The sequence below is a fragment of the Tachyglossus aculeatus genome, chromosome 21, assembly GCF_015852505.1.
Source record: "Tachyglossus aculeatus isolate mTacAcu1 chromosome 21, mTacAcu1.pri, whole genome shotgun sequence".
Lineage (NCBI taxonomy): Eukaryota > Metazoa > Chordata > Mammalia > Monotremata > Tachyglossidae > Tachyglossus > Tachyglossus aculeatus.
In genome coordinates, this window is record NC_052086.1 from 42,171,868 (window position 1) to 42,190,657 (window position 18,790).

The window sequence follows — 18,790 nt, forward strand, 5'->3', positions numbered from 1 at the left end:
CCCAGCGCTTAGAACAGTGCTTTGCACATAGTAAGCGCTTAATAAATGCTATCCTCATAATAATTATTATTATTATTCACTTCTCTGGGCCTCAGTTCCCTCATCTGGAAAATGGGGGTTAAGGCTGTGAGCCCCAGTGAAGCAGCGTGGCTCAGTGGAAAGAGCGCGGGCTTGGGAGTCAGAGGTCATGGGTCCGAATCCCGCCTCCCCACATGTCTGCTGTGTGACCTCGGGCAAGTCATTTCACTTCTCTGTGCCTCAGTTCCCTCATCTTTAAAATGGGAATTAAGACTGTGAGCCCCACATGGGACAACCTCATCTCCTTGTGTTCCCCCCAGCGCTTAGAACAGTGCTTTGCACACAGTAAGCGCTTAACAAATACCAGCATTATTATTATTATTATTATAACCTGATTAGCTTGTATCACCCCCAGCGCTTAGAACAGTGCTTGGTACATAGTAAGCGCTTAACAAATACCAACATTATTTAATAAGATTGACTATTATAATGCATTATTATAATATTATTATATAATCCCCTTCTAAGCTGTGAGCCCCTTCTAGACTGTGAGCCTGTTGCTGGATGTTGCCGACTTGTACTTCCCAAGCGCTTAGGACAGTGCTCTGCACACAGTAAGCGCTCAATAAATACGGCTGAATGAATGCATATAATATTATATAATTTATAATGATAATTCTGGTATTTGTTAAGCGCTTACTATGTGCCAGGCACTGTACTAAGCGCTGGGATGGAACAAGCCAATTCAATCGTATTTATTGAACGCTTACTGTGTGCAGAGCACTGTACTAAGCGCTTGGGAAGTCCAAGTTGGCAACACACAGAGATGGTCCCTACCCAACAGTGGGCTCACAGTCTGGAAGCGGGCTCAGATCGAGTTGGACGCAATCCCTGTCCCACGTGGGGCTCAAAGTCTCAATCCCCATTTTACAGATGAGGTAAGTGAGGCCCAGAGAAGTCAAGGGGCTTGCCCAAGGTCACACAGCAGACAAGTGGCCGAGTCAGGATTAGAACCCGTGACCTTCTGACTCTCAGGCACGGGCTCGATGAACTATGCCAGAATGTGCCTGTTCTATCGTCCTCTCCCAGGGCTTAGTTCAGTGCTCTCTGCACACATTAAGCGCTCAATAGATATGACTGACTCTTTGTTATAATGAAACTGGATATTATGTTATGATTTATTACTAATCACAATAAAATAATTGTGGTATTTGTTAAGCGCTGACTATGTGCCAGGCACTGTACTAAGTACTGGGAGGGGAGGGGGGATATAAGGGAATTGGATTGGACACAGTCCCTATCCCATGTGGGGCTCACAGTCTTAATCCTCATTTTCCAGACGAGGAAACTGATGCCCAGAGAAGTGAAGCAACTTGCCCAAGGCCACACAGCAGACACGCCATCCCATCCCACACTCCTTCCCCCCCGCCTTACCTCCTTCCCCTCCCCACGGCACCTGTATATATGTATATATGTTTGTATGGATTTATTACTCTATTTATTTATTTATTTTATTTGTACATATTTATTCTATTTATTTTATTTTGTTAATATGTTTGGTTTTGTTCTCTGTCTCCTCCTTCTAGACTGTGAGCCCACTGTCGGGTAGGGACTGTCTTTATCTGTTGCCAACTTGGACTTCCCAAGTGCTTAGTACAGAGCTCTGCACACAGTAAGCGCTCAATAAATACGATTGATTGATTGATTATTCTATTTATTTATTTATTTTATTTGTACAGATTTATTCTATTTATTTTATTTTGCTAATATGTTTGGTTTTATTCTCTGTCTCCCCCTTCTAGACTGTGAGCCCGCTGTTGGGTAGGGACTGTCTCTATACGTTGCCAACTTTGACTTCCCAAGCACTTAGTACAGTGCTCTGCACACAGTAAGCGCTCAATAAGTACGATTGATTGATTGATTGATTACTCTATTTATTTATTTATTTGTACATATTTACTCTATTTATTTTATTTTGTTAATATATTTGGTTTTGTTCTCTGTCTCCCCCTCCTAGACTGTGAGCCCACTGTCGGGTAGGGACCGTCTCTATATGTTGCCAACTTGTACTCCCCAAGTGCTTAGCAGTGCTCTGCACACAGTAAGCGCTCAATAAATACGACTGATTGATTGATTGATTACTCTATTTATTTATTTATTTGTACATATTTATTCTATTTATTTTATTTTGTTAATATGTTTGGTTTTGTTCTCTGTCTCCCCCTCGTAGACTGTGAGCCGACTGTCGGGTAGGGACCATCTCTAGATGTTGCCAACTTGGACTTCCCAAGCGCTTAGTACAGTGTTCTGCACACAGTAAGCGCTCAATAAATACGACTGAATGAATGGTGGAACCGGGATTAGAACCCATGACCTTCTGAATCCCATGCACGGGCTCCATCCGCTACGCCAGGCTGCTGCCAGTATTACGTGCCGGATTGTGAGCCCCACGTGGGACGGGGACTGTATCCAATCCGATTCACGTGTATCCACCCCAGTGCTTAGTACAGTGCCGGGCACATAGTCAGCGCTTAACAAATACCACAATTATTATTATTATGATTAGTAATAAATAAATCATAACATATCTAATATTATTATAACAAAGAGTCAGTCGTATCTAACGAGAGCTTAATGTGTGCAGAGCGCTGGGGAGAGGATGATAATAATAATAATAATGATGGCATTTATTAAGTGCTTATTATGTGCAAAGCACTGTACTAAGCGCTGTGGAGGTTACAAGGTGATCAGGTTGTCCCTTGGGGAGGGCTCACAGTCTTAATCCCCATTTTACAGATGCGGCAACTGAGGCCCAGAGAAGTGAAGTGACTGGCCCAAAGTCACACAGCTGACAATTGGTGGAGCCGGGATTTGAACCCATGACCTCTGACTCCAAAGCCCGAGCTGTTTCCACTGCACCACGTGGCTTCTTAAGCGCTTCTTTAGCGCTTAGTACAGAGGTCTGCACACAGTAAGCGCTCAATAAATACGATTGAATGAATGAATGAATGATAGAACAGACACATTCTGGCATAGTGCCCAGAGCTTAGTACAGTGCCTGGCACACAGTAAGCGCTTAACAAACACCAGAATTACTAATTATCATTATTCCTTCATTCATTCAATCAATTTACTTCTAGACTGTGAGCCCGCTGTTGGGTAGGGACCGTCTCTATATGCTGCCAACTTGTACTTCCCAAGCGCTTAGTACAGTGCTCTGCACACAGTAAGTGCTCAATAAATACGATTGAATTTACTGAGCATTTCCTGTGTGCAGAGCACTGTACTAAGCGCTTGGAAAGTACAGCACAGCAATAGCGAGAGACAATCCTTGCCCACAGTGGTCGAGAGGGGGGGAGACAGACATCAAAGCAATTAAACAGGCAATTTGACTATTGTTATTATTATCAATTATTAGTAGTAGTAGTAACAATAATAATAATAATGGTATTTTTTAAGCGCTTACTATGTGCCGAGCACTGTTCGAATTGCTGGGGGGATACAAGGTTATCAGGTTGTCCCATGTGGGGCTCATAGTCTTCACCCCCATTTTAGAGGTGAGGTAACTGAGGCCCAGAGAAGTTAAGTGATTTACCCAAAGTCACCCAGCTGACAAGTGGCGGAGGCGGGATTAGAACCCACAACCTCTGACTCCCAAGCCCGGGCTCTTTCCACTGAGCCACGCTGCTTCTCTGATTACGACTGCGAGCCCCACGTGGGACAACTTGATTCGTGGCTCAATGGAAAGAGCCCGGGCTTTGGAGTCAGAGGTCGCGGGTTCAAACCCCGGCTCCGCCACTTGTCAGCTGTGTGACTCTGGGCAAGTCACTTCACTTCTCTGGGCCTCAGTTCCCTCATCTGTAAAATGGGGATTAAGACCCCCATTAAGCCAGAGGTCATGGGTTCTAATCCCAGCTCTGCCACACATCCGCTGTGTGACCTTGGGCAAGTCACTTCACTTCTCTGGGCCTCAGTTCCCTCATCTGTCAAATGGGGATTAAGATCCCCATTAAACCAGAGGTCATGGGTTCTAATCCCAGCTCTGCCACACGTCCGCTGTGTGACCTTGGGCAAGTCACTTAACTTCTCTGAGCCTCAGTTATCTCATCTGTAAAATGGGGATTAAGACCCCCATTAAGCCAGAGGTCATGGGTTCTAATCCCAGCTCTGCCACATGTCTGCTGTGTGACCTTAGGCAAGTCACTTCACTTCTCTGAGCCTCAGTTCCCTCATCTGTAAAATGGGGATAAAGACTGAGCCCCACATGGGACAACCTGATCGGCATGGCTCAGTGAAAAGAGCCTGGGCTTTGGAGTCGGAGGTTGTGGATTCAAATCCCGGCTCTGCCACTTGTCAGCTGTGTGACATTGAGCAAGTCACTTCACTTCTCTGGGCCTCAGTTCCCTCATCTGGAAAATGGGGATGAAGACTGTGAGCCCCTCGTGGGACCACCTGATTACCTCGTATCTCCCCCAGCGCTTAGAACGGTGCTTTGCACATAGTAAGCGCTTAACAAATACCAACATTATTATTATTATCACTTTGTAACCTCCCCAGAGCTCAGAACGGTGCTTTGCACATAGTAAGTGTTTAATAAATCATCATCAATCGCATTTACTGAGCGCTTACTGTGTGCAGAGCACTGGACTAAGCGCTTGGGAAGGACAAGTTGGCAACATATAGAGACGGTCCCTACCCAACAGTGGGCTCACAGTCTAAAAGGGGGAGACGGAGAACAAAACCCAACATACTAACAAAACAAAATGAATAGAATAGATAGGTACAAGTAAAATAAATCATCATCATCATCATCATCAATCATATTTATTGAGCGCTTACTGTGTGCAGAGCACTGTACTAAACGTTTGGGAAGTCCAAGTTGGCAACAAATAGAGACAGTCCCTACCCAACAGTGGGCTCACGGTCTAAAAGGGGGAGATGGAGAACAAAACCCAACATACTAACAAAATAAAATGAATAGAATAGATATGTACAAGTAAAATAAATCATCATCATTATCATCATCAATCATATTTATTGAGTGCTTACTGTGTGCAGAGCACTGTACTAAGCGCTTGGGAAGTCCAAGTTGGCAACATATAGAGACAGTCCCTACCCAACAGTGGGCTCACAGTCTAAAAGGGGGAGACGGAGAACAAAACCCAACATACTAACAAAATAAAATGAATAGACTAGATATGTACAAGTAAAATCAATCAATAAATAGAGTAATAAATCTGTACAAACCTATATACATATATACCAGTGCTGTGGGGAAGGGAAGGAGGTAAGACGGGGGGATGGAGAGGGGGACGAGGGGGAGAGGAAGGAAGGGGCTCAGTCTGGGAAGGCCTCCTGGAGGAGGTGAGCTCTCAGCAGGGCCTTGAAGGGAGGAAGAGAGCTAGCTTGGTGGGTGGGCAGAGGGAGGGCATTCCGGGCCTGGGGGCAGTTAATAAATGCCATCATTATTAGTACAATGCTAAGCGCTTAGTACAGTGCTCTGCACACAGTAAGCGCTCAATAAATACGATTGATGATGATGATGATGATTATTATTCTTATTAATGTACCGATCCCAGCGCTTGGCGCGTAGAGAAGCAGCGCGGCTCAGTGGAAAGAGCCCGGGCTTTGGAGTCAGAGGTCATGGATTCAAATCCCGGCTCTGCCACCTGTCAGCTGTGTGACTTTGGGCAAGTCACTTTACTTCTCTGTGCCTCAGTTCCCTCATCTGTAAAATGGGGATGAAGACCGTGAGCCCCCCGTGGGACAACCTGATCAGCCTGTAACCTCCGCAGCGCTTAGAACGGCGCTTTGCACATAGTAAGCGCTTAATAAATGCCATCATTATCATTAGTAAGACGCCATCGTCGCCACGCCCACGGTGGTGGCCACTCACCCAGCTTGTGTTGGAAGCAGGCCTTTGCGAGGAGGATGAGGATGAAGGGGAGCCCTTTCTGGAGCCAGCAGACCACGGCCTTCAGCTCCGAGAGAGCCGGGGCCGGGGGTCCGGCCTGCTCGTCGCCCCCCGGCCCGCCGCCCTCCTCGGGGGCCCCGTGGCGGTCGGCGGCCCCGTGGAGGAGGCCGCCCGCCCGGTGAGGGCCGTGCTGGAAGCGGTGGGGCGGCGGGCGGTGGTGAGGCGGGGGGTAAGGCCCCGGCTCGGCCCGGCCGGGCCTGTCCTCCCCGTGGGGGGCGGCCATGGGGATGAACACCTCGCCCCGGCCCGACGGGGCGGCCAGCAGCAGGCCCGACTGGCCGGAGAACAGCGGCGGCGGGGCCGGGGGCGCTTCCGCCTTCAGCCCTTCGAAGACGCCTCCTTCATCCACGCTGGTCTCCGCGCTGAGCGCCTGGCTGCGGCTTCTGAGGGCGGGGGGGGACCGATGGACAATCAATCGATCAATCAATCAATCAATCGTGTTTATTGAGCGCTTACTGTGTGCAGGGCACTGGACTAAGCACTTGGGAAGCACAAGTTGGCAACATAGAGAGACAGTCCCTACCCAAAAGTGGAAGGCGGACAACTCCCGGGGATGGTCAGTGAAGAGACACTCGGCCTGGGTGTCCCGGGGGCCGTCTAATTATTAATTAATTAATGATGGTATTTGTCAAGCGCTTACTAGCAATCAATCAATCAATCGTATTTATTGAGCGCTTACTGTGTGCAGAGCACTGGACTTAGCGCTTGGGAAGCACAAGTTGGCAACATAGAGAGACGGTCCCTACCCAAAGATGGAAGACGGACAACCCCCGGAGACGGTCAGTGAGGAGACGCACGGCCTGGACGTCCCGGGGGCCGTCTAATTATTAATTAATTAATTAATGACGGTATTTGTCAAGCGCTTACTATCAATCAATCATATTTATTGAGCGCTTACTGTGTGCAGAGCACTGGACTAAGCGCTTGGGATGTCCAGGTTGGCAACATAGAGAGATGGTCCCTACCCAACAGTGGGAGATGGACAATCCCCGGAGACGGTCAGTGAGGAGACGCTCGGCCTGGGCGTACCGGGGGCCATCTAATTATTAATTAATTAATGATGGTATTTGTCAAGCGCTTACTATCAATCAATCAATCATATTTATTGAGCGCTTACTGTGTGCAGAACACTGGTCTAAGCACTTGGGAAGCACAAGTTGGCAACATAGAGAGACGGCCCCTACCCAACAGTGGGAGACGGACAACCCCCGGAGACGGTCAGTGAGGAGACGCTCGGCCTGGACGTCCCGGGGGCCGTCTAATTATTTATTAATTAATGACAGTATTTGTCAAGCGCTTACTATCATTCAATCAATCAATCGTATTTATTGAGCGCTTACTGTGTGCAGAGCACTGGACTAAGCGCTTGGGAAGTACAAGTAGGCAACATAGAGAGACGGTCCCTACCCAACAGTGGGAGACGGACAACCCCCGGAGATGGTCAGTGAGGAGACACTCAGCCTGGGCGTCCCAGGGGCCGTCTGATTATTAATTAATTAATGACAGTATTTGTCAAGCGCTTACTATCAATCAATCAATTGTATTTATTAAGCGCTTACTGTGTGAAGAACTGGACTAAGCGCTTGGGAAGTACAAGTTGGCAACAAAGAGAGACGGTCCCTACCCAACAGTGGGAGACAGACAACCCCTGGAGACAGTCAGTGAGGAGATGCTCGGCCCAGGCATCCCGGGGGCCATCTAATTATTAATTAATTAATGACGATATTTGTCAAGCGCTTACTATCAATCAATCAATCAATCGTATTTATTGAGCGCTTACTGTGTGCAGAGCACTGGACTAAGCGCTTGGGAAGCACAAGTCGGCAACACACAGAGACGGCCCCTACCCAACAGTGGGAGACAGACAACCCTCGGAGACAGTCAGTGAGGAGACGCTCGGCCTGGGCGTCCCGGGGGCCGTCTAATTATTAATTAATTAATGATGGTATTTGTCAAGCACTTACTATCAATCAATCAATCGTATTTATTGAGCGCTTACTGTGTGCAGAGCACTGTACTAAGCACTTGGGAAGTACAAGTTGGCAACATAGAGAGACGGTCCCTACCCAACAGTGGGAGACGGACAATCCCTGGAGACGGTCAGTGAGGAGACGCTCGGCCTGGGCGTCCCGGGGGCCGTCTAATTATTAATTAATTAATGACGGTATTTGTCAAGCGCTTACTATCAATCAATCAATCAATCGTATTCATTGAGCGCTTACTGTGTGCAGAGCACTGGACTAAACGCTTGGGAAGTACAAGTTGGCAACATAGAGAGACGGTCCCTACGCAACAGTGGGAGACGGACAACCCCCGGGGATGGTCAGTGAGGAGACACTCGGCCTGGGCATCCCGGGGGCCATCTAATTATTAATTAATTAATGACGGTATTTGTCAAGCGCTTACTATCAATCAATCAATCAATCGTATTTATTGAGCGCTTACTGCGTGCAGAGCACTGTACTAAGCACTTGGGAAGTACAAGTTGGCAACATAGAGAGACGGTCCCTACCCAACAGTGGGAGACGGACAATCCCCGGAGACGGTCAGTGAGGAGACGCTCGGCCTGGGTGTCCCGGGGGCCGTCTGATTATTAATTAATTAATTAATGACGGTTTTTGTCAAGCGCTAGCAATCAATCAATCGTATTTATTGAGCGCTTACTGTGTGCAGAGCACTGTACTAAGCACTTGGGAAGTACAAGTTGGCAACATATAGAGACAGTCCCTACCCAACAGTGGGCTCACAGTCTAAAAGGTCTACACAGTCTACTATGTGCAGAGCACTGTTCTAAGAACTGGGGGGGATAATAATAATAATAATAATAATAATAATAATAACATTTGTTAAGGGCTTACTATGTGCAAAGCACTGTTCTAAGTGCTGGGGGGATACACGGTGATCAGGTTGTCCCACATGGGGCTCACAGTCTTCATCCCCATTTGACAGATGAGGGAACTGAGGCTCAGAGAAGTTAAGTGACTTGCCCAAGGTCACACAGCAGACATGTGGCAGAGCTGGGATTAGAACCCGTGACCTCTGGCTCCCAAGCCCGGGCTCTTTCCACTGAGCCACACTGCTTCGGGTGTGATCAGGTTGTCCCACGCGGGGCTCACAGTCTTAATCCCCATTTTACAGATGAGGTAACTGAGGCTCAGAGAAGTTAAGTGACTTGCCCAAGGTCACACAGCAGACGTGTGGCAGAGCTGGGATTAGAACCCATGACCTCTGGCTCCCAAGCCCGGGCTCTTTCCACTGAGCCACGCTGCTTCGGGTGTGATCAGGTTGTCCCACGCGGGGCTCACAGTCTTAATCTTTTAGACTGTGAGCCCACTGTTGGGTAGGGACCGTCTCTACATGTTGCCAACTTGTACTTCCCAAGCGCTTAGTACAGTGCTCTGCACACAGTAAGCGCTCAATAAATACGATTGGATTGATTGATTGATTAATCCCCAATTTCCGGATGTGGGAACTGAGGCCCAGAGAAGTGAACTGACTTGCCCAAAGTCACAGAGCTGCCAATTGGCGGAGCCGGGATTTGAACCCACGACCTCCGACTCCAAAGCCCGGGCTCCTTCCACTGAGCCACGCTAGATGGATAGGGACCTTTTAGACTGTGGGCCCACTGTTGGGTAGGGACTGTCTCTATAGGTTGCCAATTTGTACTTCCCAAGCGCTTAGTCCAGTGCTCTGCACATAGTAAGCGCTCAATAAATACGATTGATGATGATGATGATGACCATCACGACGATGACGGAAGAGCCATTAGGGAGCTGGTGGATTATGGCAGAGGACAGGACGTTCTGGGGCAAGTATACCCAGGGAGTCGCTATGACTCAGAAACGACTCGATGGCACTTAATAACAAGAATAATATTTGTTAAGCATTTACTACGTGCCAGGCACTGTACTAAGCGCTGGACGTAAACCCAAATAACCATAAAAGCTAGCTCTCTTCCTCCCTTCAAAGCCTTACAGAGAGCTCACCTCCTCCAGGAGGCCTTCCCACACTGAGCCCCCTTTTTCCTCTCCTCTTCCCCATCAATCAATCAATCAATCGCATTTATTGAGCGCTTACTGTGTGCAGAGCACTGTACTAAGCGCTTGGGAAGTCCAAGTTGGCAACATCTAGAGACGGTCCCTACCCAACAGTGGGCTCACAGTCTAAAAGGGGGAGACAGAGAACAAAACCAAACATACTAACAAAATAAAATAAATATCACCCCCTCTGCCCTACCTCCTTCCCCTCCCCACAGCACTTGTATATATTTGCACAGATTTATTCCTCTATTTAACTTGTCCATATTTATTATTCTATTTATTTTGTTATTGATTAATAGATACTACGATATCTGTTCAGCGCCTAGACTGTGAGCCCGCTGTTGGGTAGGGACCGTCTCTATATGTTGCCAACTTGGACTTCCCAAGCGCTTAGTACAGTGCTCTGCACACAGTAAGCGCTCAATAAATACGATGGAATGAATGAATGAATAAGCGGCGTGGCTCGGTGGAAAAAGCGAGTCAATCAATCAATCAATCAATTGTATTTATTGAGCGCTTACTGTGTGCAGAGCACTGCACTAAGCGCACTGCACTAAGCAGAGGTCATGGGTTCAACAAAACGTATGAACAAAATAAAATAAATAGAATAAATAGGTACAAATCAAATAGAGTAATAAGTCTGTACAAATATATATACATACATCATCAATCATCATCAATCGTATTTATTGAGCGCTTACTATGTGCAGAGCACTGTACTAAGCGCTTGATATACATTGCCAATTTGTACTTCCCAAGCGCTTAGTACAGTGCTCTGCACATAGTAAGCACTCAATAAATACGATTGATGATGATGATGATGATAGATATATACACATATTCATTCATTCATCCAGTCGTATTTATGGATCTGTTGGCTATGGAAGGGGAGGGCGTTCCGGGATAGAGGAAGGAGGCGGGAAAGGGGTCGACGGCAAGCTGGACGAGACGGGGTAAACTGAGGAAAGCTTACCTGTCAGGAGGAAGATTATCCGTGTTGCTGCTGTGTCGCCTTTGCATTTTCCTAAGCACCTGTAAAACCGGGAATTCCGAGAGTCACGGAGGAAGCCCTAATCCCGGCCCCGCCGCTTGTCGGCTGTGTGACCTTGGGCCAGCCACTTCACTTCTCTGGGCCTCAGTTCCCTCATCTGGAAAATGGGGATTATAAGCGTCGTTAGAGAAGCAGCGTGGCTCAGTGGAAAGAGCCCGGGCTTGGGAGTCAGAGGTCATGGGTTCGAATGCCGGCTCCGCCATTTGTCAGCTGGGTGGCTTTGGGTAAGTCACTTCACTTCTCTGGGCCTCAGTTCCCTCATCTGCAAAAGGGGGATGAAGACTGTGAGCCCCACGTGGGACAAGCTGATTAGCTTGTATCTACCCCAGCGCTCAGAACAGTGCTTGGTACCTAGTGAGCGCTTCACTTCTCTGGGCCTCAGTGACCTCATCTGTAAAATGGGGATGAAGGCTGTGAGCCCCATGTGGGACAACCTCATTACCTCGTATCAATCCCAGCGCTTAGAACAGTGTTTGGTACATAGTAAGCGCTTCACTTCTCTGTGCCTCAGTTCCCTCATCTGTAAAATGGGGATGAAGGCTGTGAGCCCCATGTGGGACAACCTCATTACCTCGTATCAATCCCAGCGCTTAGAACAGTGATTGGTACATAGTAAGCGCTTCACTTTTCTGTGCCTCAGTGACCTCATCTGTAAAATGGGGGTGAAGACTGTGAGCCCCATGTGGGGAAACCTGATTACCTTGTATCAACCCCAGCGCTTGGAACAGTGCTTGGTACATAGTAAGCGCTTCACTTCTCTGTCTCTCAGTGACCTCATCTGTAAAATGGGGACGAAGACTGTGAGCCCCACGTGGGACATCCTGATTACCCTGTATCTTCCCCAGCGCTTAGAACAGTGCTTGACACATAGTAAGCGCTTAACAAATACCAACATTATTATTCTTATTATTATTCTCAGGGCCTCAGTTACCTCGTCTGTAAAATGGGGATGAAGACTGTGAGCCCCATGTAGGACAACCTGATTACCTTGTAACCTCCCCAGCGCTTAGAACAGTGCTTGACACATAGTAAGCACTTAACAAATACCAACATTATTATTCTTATTATTATTCTCTGGGCTTCAGTGACCTCATCTGTAAAATGGGGATGAAGACTGTGAGCCCCACGTGGGACATCCTGATTACCCTGTATCTTCCCCAGCGCTTAGAACAGTGCTTGACACATAGTAAGCGCTTAACAAATACCAACATTATTATTCTTATTATTATTCTCTGTGCCTCAGTGACCTCATCTGTAAAATGGGGATGAAGACTGTGAGCCCCACGTGGTACAACCTGATTACCTTGTATCTTCCCCAGCGCTTAGAACAGTGCTTGACACATAGTAAGCGCTTAACAAATACCAACGCTATCATTCTTATTATTATTCTCTGGGCCTCAGTTACCTCGTCTGTAAAATGGGGATGAAGACTGTGAGCCCCACTTGGTACAACCTGATTATCTTGTATCTTCCCCAGCGCTTAGAACAGTGCTTGGCACATAGTAAGCACTTTATTTCTCTGTGCCTCAGTGACCTCATCTGTCAAATGGGGATTAAGACTGTGAGCCCCACGTGGGACAACTTGATTACCTTGTATCTACCTACCAACTGTCAGCTGAGTGACTTTGGGCAAGTCACTTCACTTCTCTGGGCCGCAGTTACCGCATCTGTAAAATGGGGATTAAGACTGTGAGGACCCCCCTCTCAGGCCGTGGGACAACCTGATCACCTTGTAACCTCCCCAGCGCTTAGTACAGTGCTTTGCACATAGTAAGCGCTTAATAAATGCCATCGTATTATTATTATTATTATTACCCCAGCACTTAGAACAGTGCTTGGTACGTAGTAAGTGCTTGAGCCCACTGTTGGGTAGGGCCTGTCTCTATATGTTGCCAACTTGTACTTCCCAAGCGCTTAGTCCAGTGCTCTGCACACAGTAAGCACTCAATAAATATGATTGATTCACTTCTCTGTGCCTCAGTGACCTCATCTGTCAAATGGGGATAATAATAATAATAATAATAATAATAATGATGGCATTTGTTAAGCACTTACTATGTGCAGAGCACTGTTCTAAGCGCTGGAGGGGTTACAAGGTGATCACGTTGTCCCACGTGGGGCTCACAGTCTTCATCCCCATTTTCCAGATGAGGTAACGGAGGCTCAGAGAAGTGAAGTGAGTTGCCCAAAGTCACACAGCTGATACGTGGTGGAGCCGGGATTTGAACCCACGACTATACGCACTATATAATAATAATAATAATGACATTTGCTAAGCGCTTACTATGTGCAGAGCACTGTTCTAAGCGCTGTGGGGGGATACAAGGTGATCAGGTTGTCCATGTGGGGCTCACAGTCTCAATCCCCATTTTCCAGATGAGGGAACTGAGGCTCAGAGAAGTGAAGTGACTTGCCCAAGGTCATGCAGCAGACATCATCATCGTCAATCGTATTTATTGAGCGCTTACTATGTGCAGAGCACTGGACTAAGCGCTTGGGAAGTACAAATCGGCAACACATAGAGACAGTCCCTACCCAACAATGGGCTCACAGTCTAAAAGGGGGAGACAGAGAACAAAACCAAACGTACTAACAAAATAAAATAAAATAGATATGTGCAAGTAAAATAAATAAATAAGTAAATAGAGTGATAAATATGTACAAACATATATACAGACATATGGGGGAGTCAGGATTGGAACCCATGACCTCTGACTCCAAAGCCCGGGCTCTTTCCACTGAGCCACGCTGCTCCTCCGAGTCCCACGTGAGACAACCTTGGTATCAATCCCAGCGCTTAGGACAGTGCTTGGCACATAGTAAGCGCTTAACAAATACCACCGTTATTATTATTATTATTATTATTATTATTAGAGTTTTCTCCCCAAGGGTCACCTGATTCCAAGCCGGTAGCCACATGGACTTTAGAAGGCCATGCCGACGGGCTCCAAAATGGGAAGTCCGGCCTCCCGGCGAGGGACGAGGAGATGGCCCGATCCACGGCGTCGCCTCCTCTTCGGTCCGACGAGCTTCCTGGACGGGCTGGAAAGTCCCAAGGGAAGGTGTCACCTCATCTGGAAAATCAATATCAATCAATCAATCGTATTTATTGAGCGCTTACTGTGTGCAGAGCACTGGACCAAGCGCTTGGGAAGTCCAAGCCGGCAACACATAGAGACGGTCCCTACCCAACAGCGGAGAAAATGCGGGTGAAGACTGTGAGCCCCACGGGGGACAGGGACTGCGTCCAATCTGGTGACATTCTCTCTACCCCGGCGCTCAGTACAGTGCCCAGCGTATCATCATCATCAATCGTATTTATTGAGCGCTTACTGTGTGCAGAGCACTGGACTAAGCTCTTGGGAAGTCCAAGTTGGCAACAAGTTGGCAGCATATAGTAGAGAAGCAGCGGGGCTCAGTGGAAAGAGCCCGGGCTTTGGAGTCGGAGGTCATGGGTTCCAATCCCGACTCCGCCACCTGTCTGCTGTGTGACCTTGTGCAAGTCACTTCACTTCTCTGAGCCTCAGTTCCCTCATCTGTAAAATGGGGATTAAGACTGTGAGCCCCACATGGACAACCTGATCACCTTGTATCCCCCCACAGTGCTTAGAACAGTGCTCTGCACATAGTAAGTGCTTAACAAATGTCATTATTATTATTATTATTATTATTATATAGTACGTATGGTCACGGGTTCTAATCCCAGCTCCGCCACTTGTCTGCTGTGTGACCTTGGGGAAGTCACTTCACTTCTCTGGGCCTCAGTTCCCTCATCAGGAAAATGGGGATGAAGACTGTGAGCCCCCCGTGGGACAACCTGGTCACCTTGTAACCTCCCCAGCGCTGAGAACAGTGCTTTGCACATAGTAAGCACTTAATAAATGCCATCATTATTATTATTACGACTACTAATAGTAATAGTAATAATAGTAATACTAGTAGTATAAATAGTAATAATAATAGTAAGCAGCGTGGCTCAGTGGAAAGAGCCCAGGCTTTGGAGTCAGAGGTCAAATCCCGGCTCCACCACTTGTCAGCTGTGTGACCTTGGGGAAGTCACTTCACTTCTCTGGGCCCTAGTTCCCTCATCGGGAAAATGGGGATGAAGACTGTGAGCCCCCCGTGCAGCAACCTGGTCACCTTGTAACCTCCCCAGCGCTTAAGACAGTGCTTTGCACATAGTAAGCGCTTAATAAATGCCATCATTATTATTATTACTATTAATGATAATAGTAATAGTAATAATAGTAATACTAGTAGTATAATAGTAATAATAATAGTAAGCAGTGTGGCTAAGTGGAAAGAGCCCGGGCTTTGGAGTCAGAGGGCATGGGTTCAAATCCTGGCTCCACCACTTATGAGCTGTGTGACTTTGGGCAAGTCACTTCACTTCTCTATGTACTCACCTCCTCCAGGAGGCCTTCCCAGACTGAGCCCCTTCCTTCCTCTCCCCCTCGTCCCCCTCTCCATCCCCCCATCTTACCTCCTTCCCTTCCCCACAGCACCTGTATATATGGATATATGGTTGTACATATTTATTACTCTATTTATTTATTTTACTTGTACATTTCTATCCTATTTATTTAATTTTGTTGGTATGTTTGGTTCTGTTCTCTGTCTCCCCGTTTTAGACTGTGAGCCCACTGTTGGGTAGGGACTGTCTCTATGTGTTGCCAATTTGTACTTCCCAAGAGCTTAGTACAGTGCTCTGCACATAGTAAGCGCTCAATAAATACGATTGATTGATTGATTGATTGATTCTCTGGGCCTCAGTTACCTTATCTGCAAAATGGGGATTAAGACAGTGAGCCCCACGTGGGACAACCTGATCATTTTGTAACCTCCCCAGCGCTTAGGACAGTGCTTTGCACATAGTAAGTGCTTAATAAATGCCATCATTATTATTATTACTATTAATAATAACAGTAATAGTGAAATGGCATTTCACACTGAAAAAGAAATGGCCCATGCCGTGTATGTACTTTCCTAAGCATTTAGTACAGTGCTCTGCACACAGTAGGCGCTCAATAAATACGACTGAGTGAATGAACGAAAGCGCAATTCAGCAAGAAACAGAGACTTATCCCTTCCTTTTCTACTTCATACTGAAAAAGAAATGTACCGTGCCATATATGTACTTTCCCAATCGCTTAGTACAGTCCTCTGCACACAGTAAGCGCTCAATACGACAATGAATGAAAGCACAATCAGCAACAAAGAGATTTATCCCTTCCTTTTCTACCTCATACTGAAAAAGGAATGTCCCATGCCATGTACGTACTTTCCCAAGCGCTTAGTACAGTGCTCTTGCACACAGCAAGCGCTCAATAAATATGATTGATTGAATGAATGAAAGCACAATTCAACAAGAAACAGAGACTTAACCCTTCCTTTTTGACTTCATGCTGAAAAAGCGCACTATGCCATGTGTGTGCTTTCCCAATCGCTTAGTACAGTGCTCTGCATACAGTAAGCGCTCAATAAATACGACTGACTGAATGAAAGCACAATTCAGCAACAAACCAATCAATCGTATTTATTGAGCGCTTACAGCAACAAATAGATTTATCCCTTCCTTTTCTACCTCACACTGAAAAAAAAAACTGTACCATCCCGTGTACGTACTTTCCCAAGCGCTTAGTACAGTGCTCTGCACCCAGTAAGCGCTCAATAAATACGACTGACTGGATGAAAGCACAATTCAGCAACAAATCAATCAATCAATCAATCAATCGCATTTATTGAGCACTTACAGCAACAGATTTATCCCTTCCTTTTCTATCTCACACTGAAAAAAAAAATGTACCATCCCGTGTACGTACTTTCCCAAGCGCTTAGTACAGTGCTCGTCACCCAGTAAGCGCTCAATAAATACGACTAACTGAATGAATGAAAGCACAATTCAGCAACAAATAGATTTATCCCTTCCTTTTCTACTTCACGCTGAAAAAGAAATGCACCATGCCATGTGTGTACTTTCCCAATCGCTTAGTACAGTGCTCTGCATACAGTAAGCGCTCAATAAATACGACTGACTGGATGAAAGCACAATTCAGCAACAAATCAATCAATCAATCAATCGTATTTATTGAGCGCTTACAGCAACAAATAGATTTATCCCTTCCTTTTCTATCTCACACTGAAAAAAAAAAATGTACCATGCCGTGTATGTACTTTCCCAATCGCTTAGTACAGTGCTCTGCACCCAGTAATCGCTCAATAAATACGACTGACTGGATGATAGCACAATTCAGCAACAAATCAATCAATCAATCAATCGTACTTATTGAGCGCTTACAGCAACAAATAGATTTAACCCTTCCTTTTCTATCTCACACTGAAAAAAAAATGCACCATGCCGTGTATGTACTTTCCCAAGTGCTTAGTACAGTGCTCTGCACCCAGTAAGCGCTCAATAAATACGACTAACTGAATGAATGAAAGCACAATTCAGCAACAAATAGATTTATCCCTTCCTTTTCTACTTCACGCTGAAAAAGAAATGCACTATGCCATGTGTGTACTTTCCCAATCGCTTAGTACAGTGCTCTGCACCCAGTAAGCGCTCAATAAATACGACTGACTGGATGAAAGCACAATTCTGCAACAAACCAATCAATCGTATTTATTGAGCGCTTACAGCAACAAATAGATTTATCCCTTCCTTTTCTATCTCACACTGAAAAAAAAATGTACCATGCCGTGTATGTACTTTCCCAAGCGCTTAGTACAGTGCTCCTCACCCAGTAAGCGCTCAATAAATACGACTAACTGAATGAATGAAAGCACAATTCAGCAACAAATCAATCAGTCAATCAATCGTATTTATTGAGCGCTTACAGCAACAAATAGATTTAACCCTTCCTTTTCTATCTCACACTGAAAAAAAAATGCACCATGCCGTGTATGTACTTTCCCAAGCGCTTAGTACAGTGCTCTGCACCCAGTAAGCGCTCAATAAATACGACTAACTGAATGAATGAAAGCACAATTCAGCAACAAATAGATTTATCCCTTCCTTTTCTACTTCACGCTGAAAAAGAAATGCACTATGCCATGTGTGTACTTTCCCAATCGCTTAGTACAGTCCTCTGCACCCAGTAAGCGCTCAATAAATACGACTGACTGGATGAAAGCACAATTCTGCAACAAACCAATCAATCGTATTTATTGAGCGCTTACAGCAACAAATAGATTTATCCCTTCCTTTTCTATCTCACACTGAAAAAAAAATGTACCATGCCGTGTATGTACTTTCCCAAGCGCTTAGTACAGTGCTCCTCACCCAGTAAGCGCTCAATAAATACGACTAACTGAATGAATGAAAGCACAATTCAGCAACAAATCAATCAGTCAATCAATCGTATTTATTGAGCGCTTACAGCAACAAATAGATTTAACCCTTCCTTTTCTATCTCACACTGAAAAAAAAATGTACCATGCCGTGTATGTACTTTCCCAAGCGCTTAGTACAGTGCTCTGCACCCAGTAAGCGCTCAATAAATACGACTAACTGAATGAATGAAAGCACAATTCAGCAACAAATAGATTTATCCCTTCCTTTTCTACTTCACGCTGAAAAAGAAATGCACTATGCCATATGTGTACTTTCCCAATCGCTTAGTACAGTGCTCTGCACCCAGTAAGCGCTCAATAAATACGACTGACTGGATGAAAGCACAATTCAGCAACAAATCAATCAATCAA

At 46.1% G+C, this 18,790-nt stretch overlaps 1 protein-coding gene across 1 annotated transcript in view; it reads right to left on the reverse strand.

Annotated features, from left to right (window-relative positions):
- RNFT2 (ring finger protein, transmembrane 2) overlaps nucleotides 1-14,145 on the reverse strand; it is a 102,874-nt gene extending 88,729 nt beyond the window's left edge. Inside the window, exons 1-3 of the mRNA XM_038763373.1 lie at nucleotides 13,979-14,145; nucleotides 11,006-11,064; nucleotides 5,915-6,375 (exon numbers count right to left, since the gene is read on the reverse strand). Coding sequence (XP_038619301.1) covers nucleotides 5,915-6,375; nucleotides 11,006-11,064; nucleotides 13,979-14,002 — 544 coding nt within the window. The 5' untranslated portion in view covers nucleotides 14,003-14,145. The remainder of the gene's footprint in view (nucleotides 1-5,914; nucleotides 6,376-11,005; nucleotides 11,065-13,978) is intronic.
- Between the last annotated feature and the right edge of the window lie 4,645 nt (nucleotides 14,146-18,790).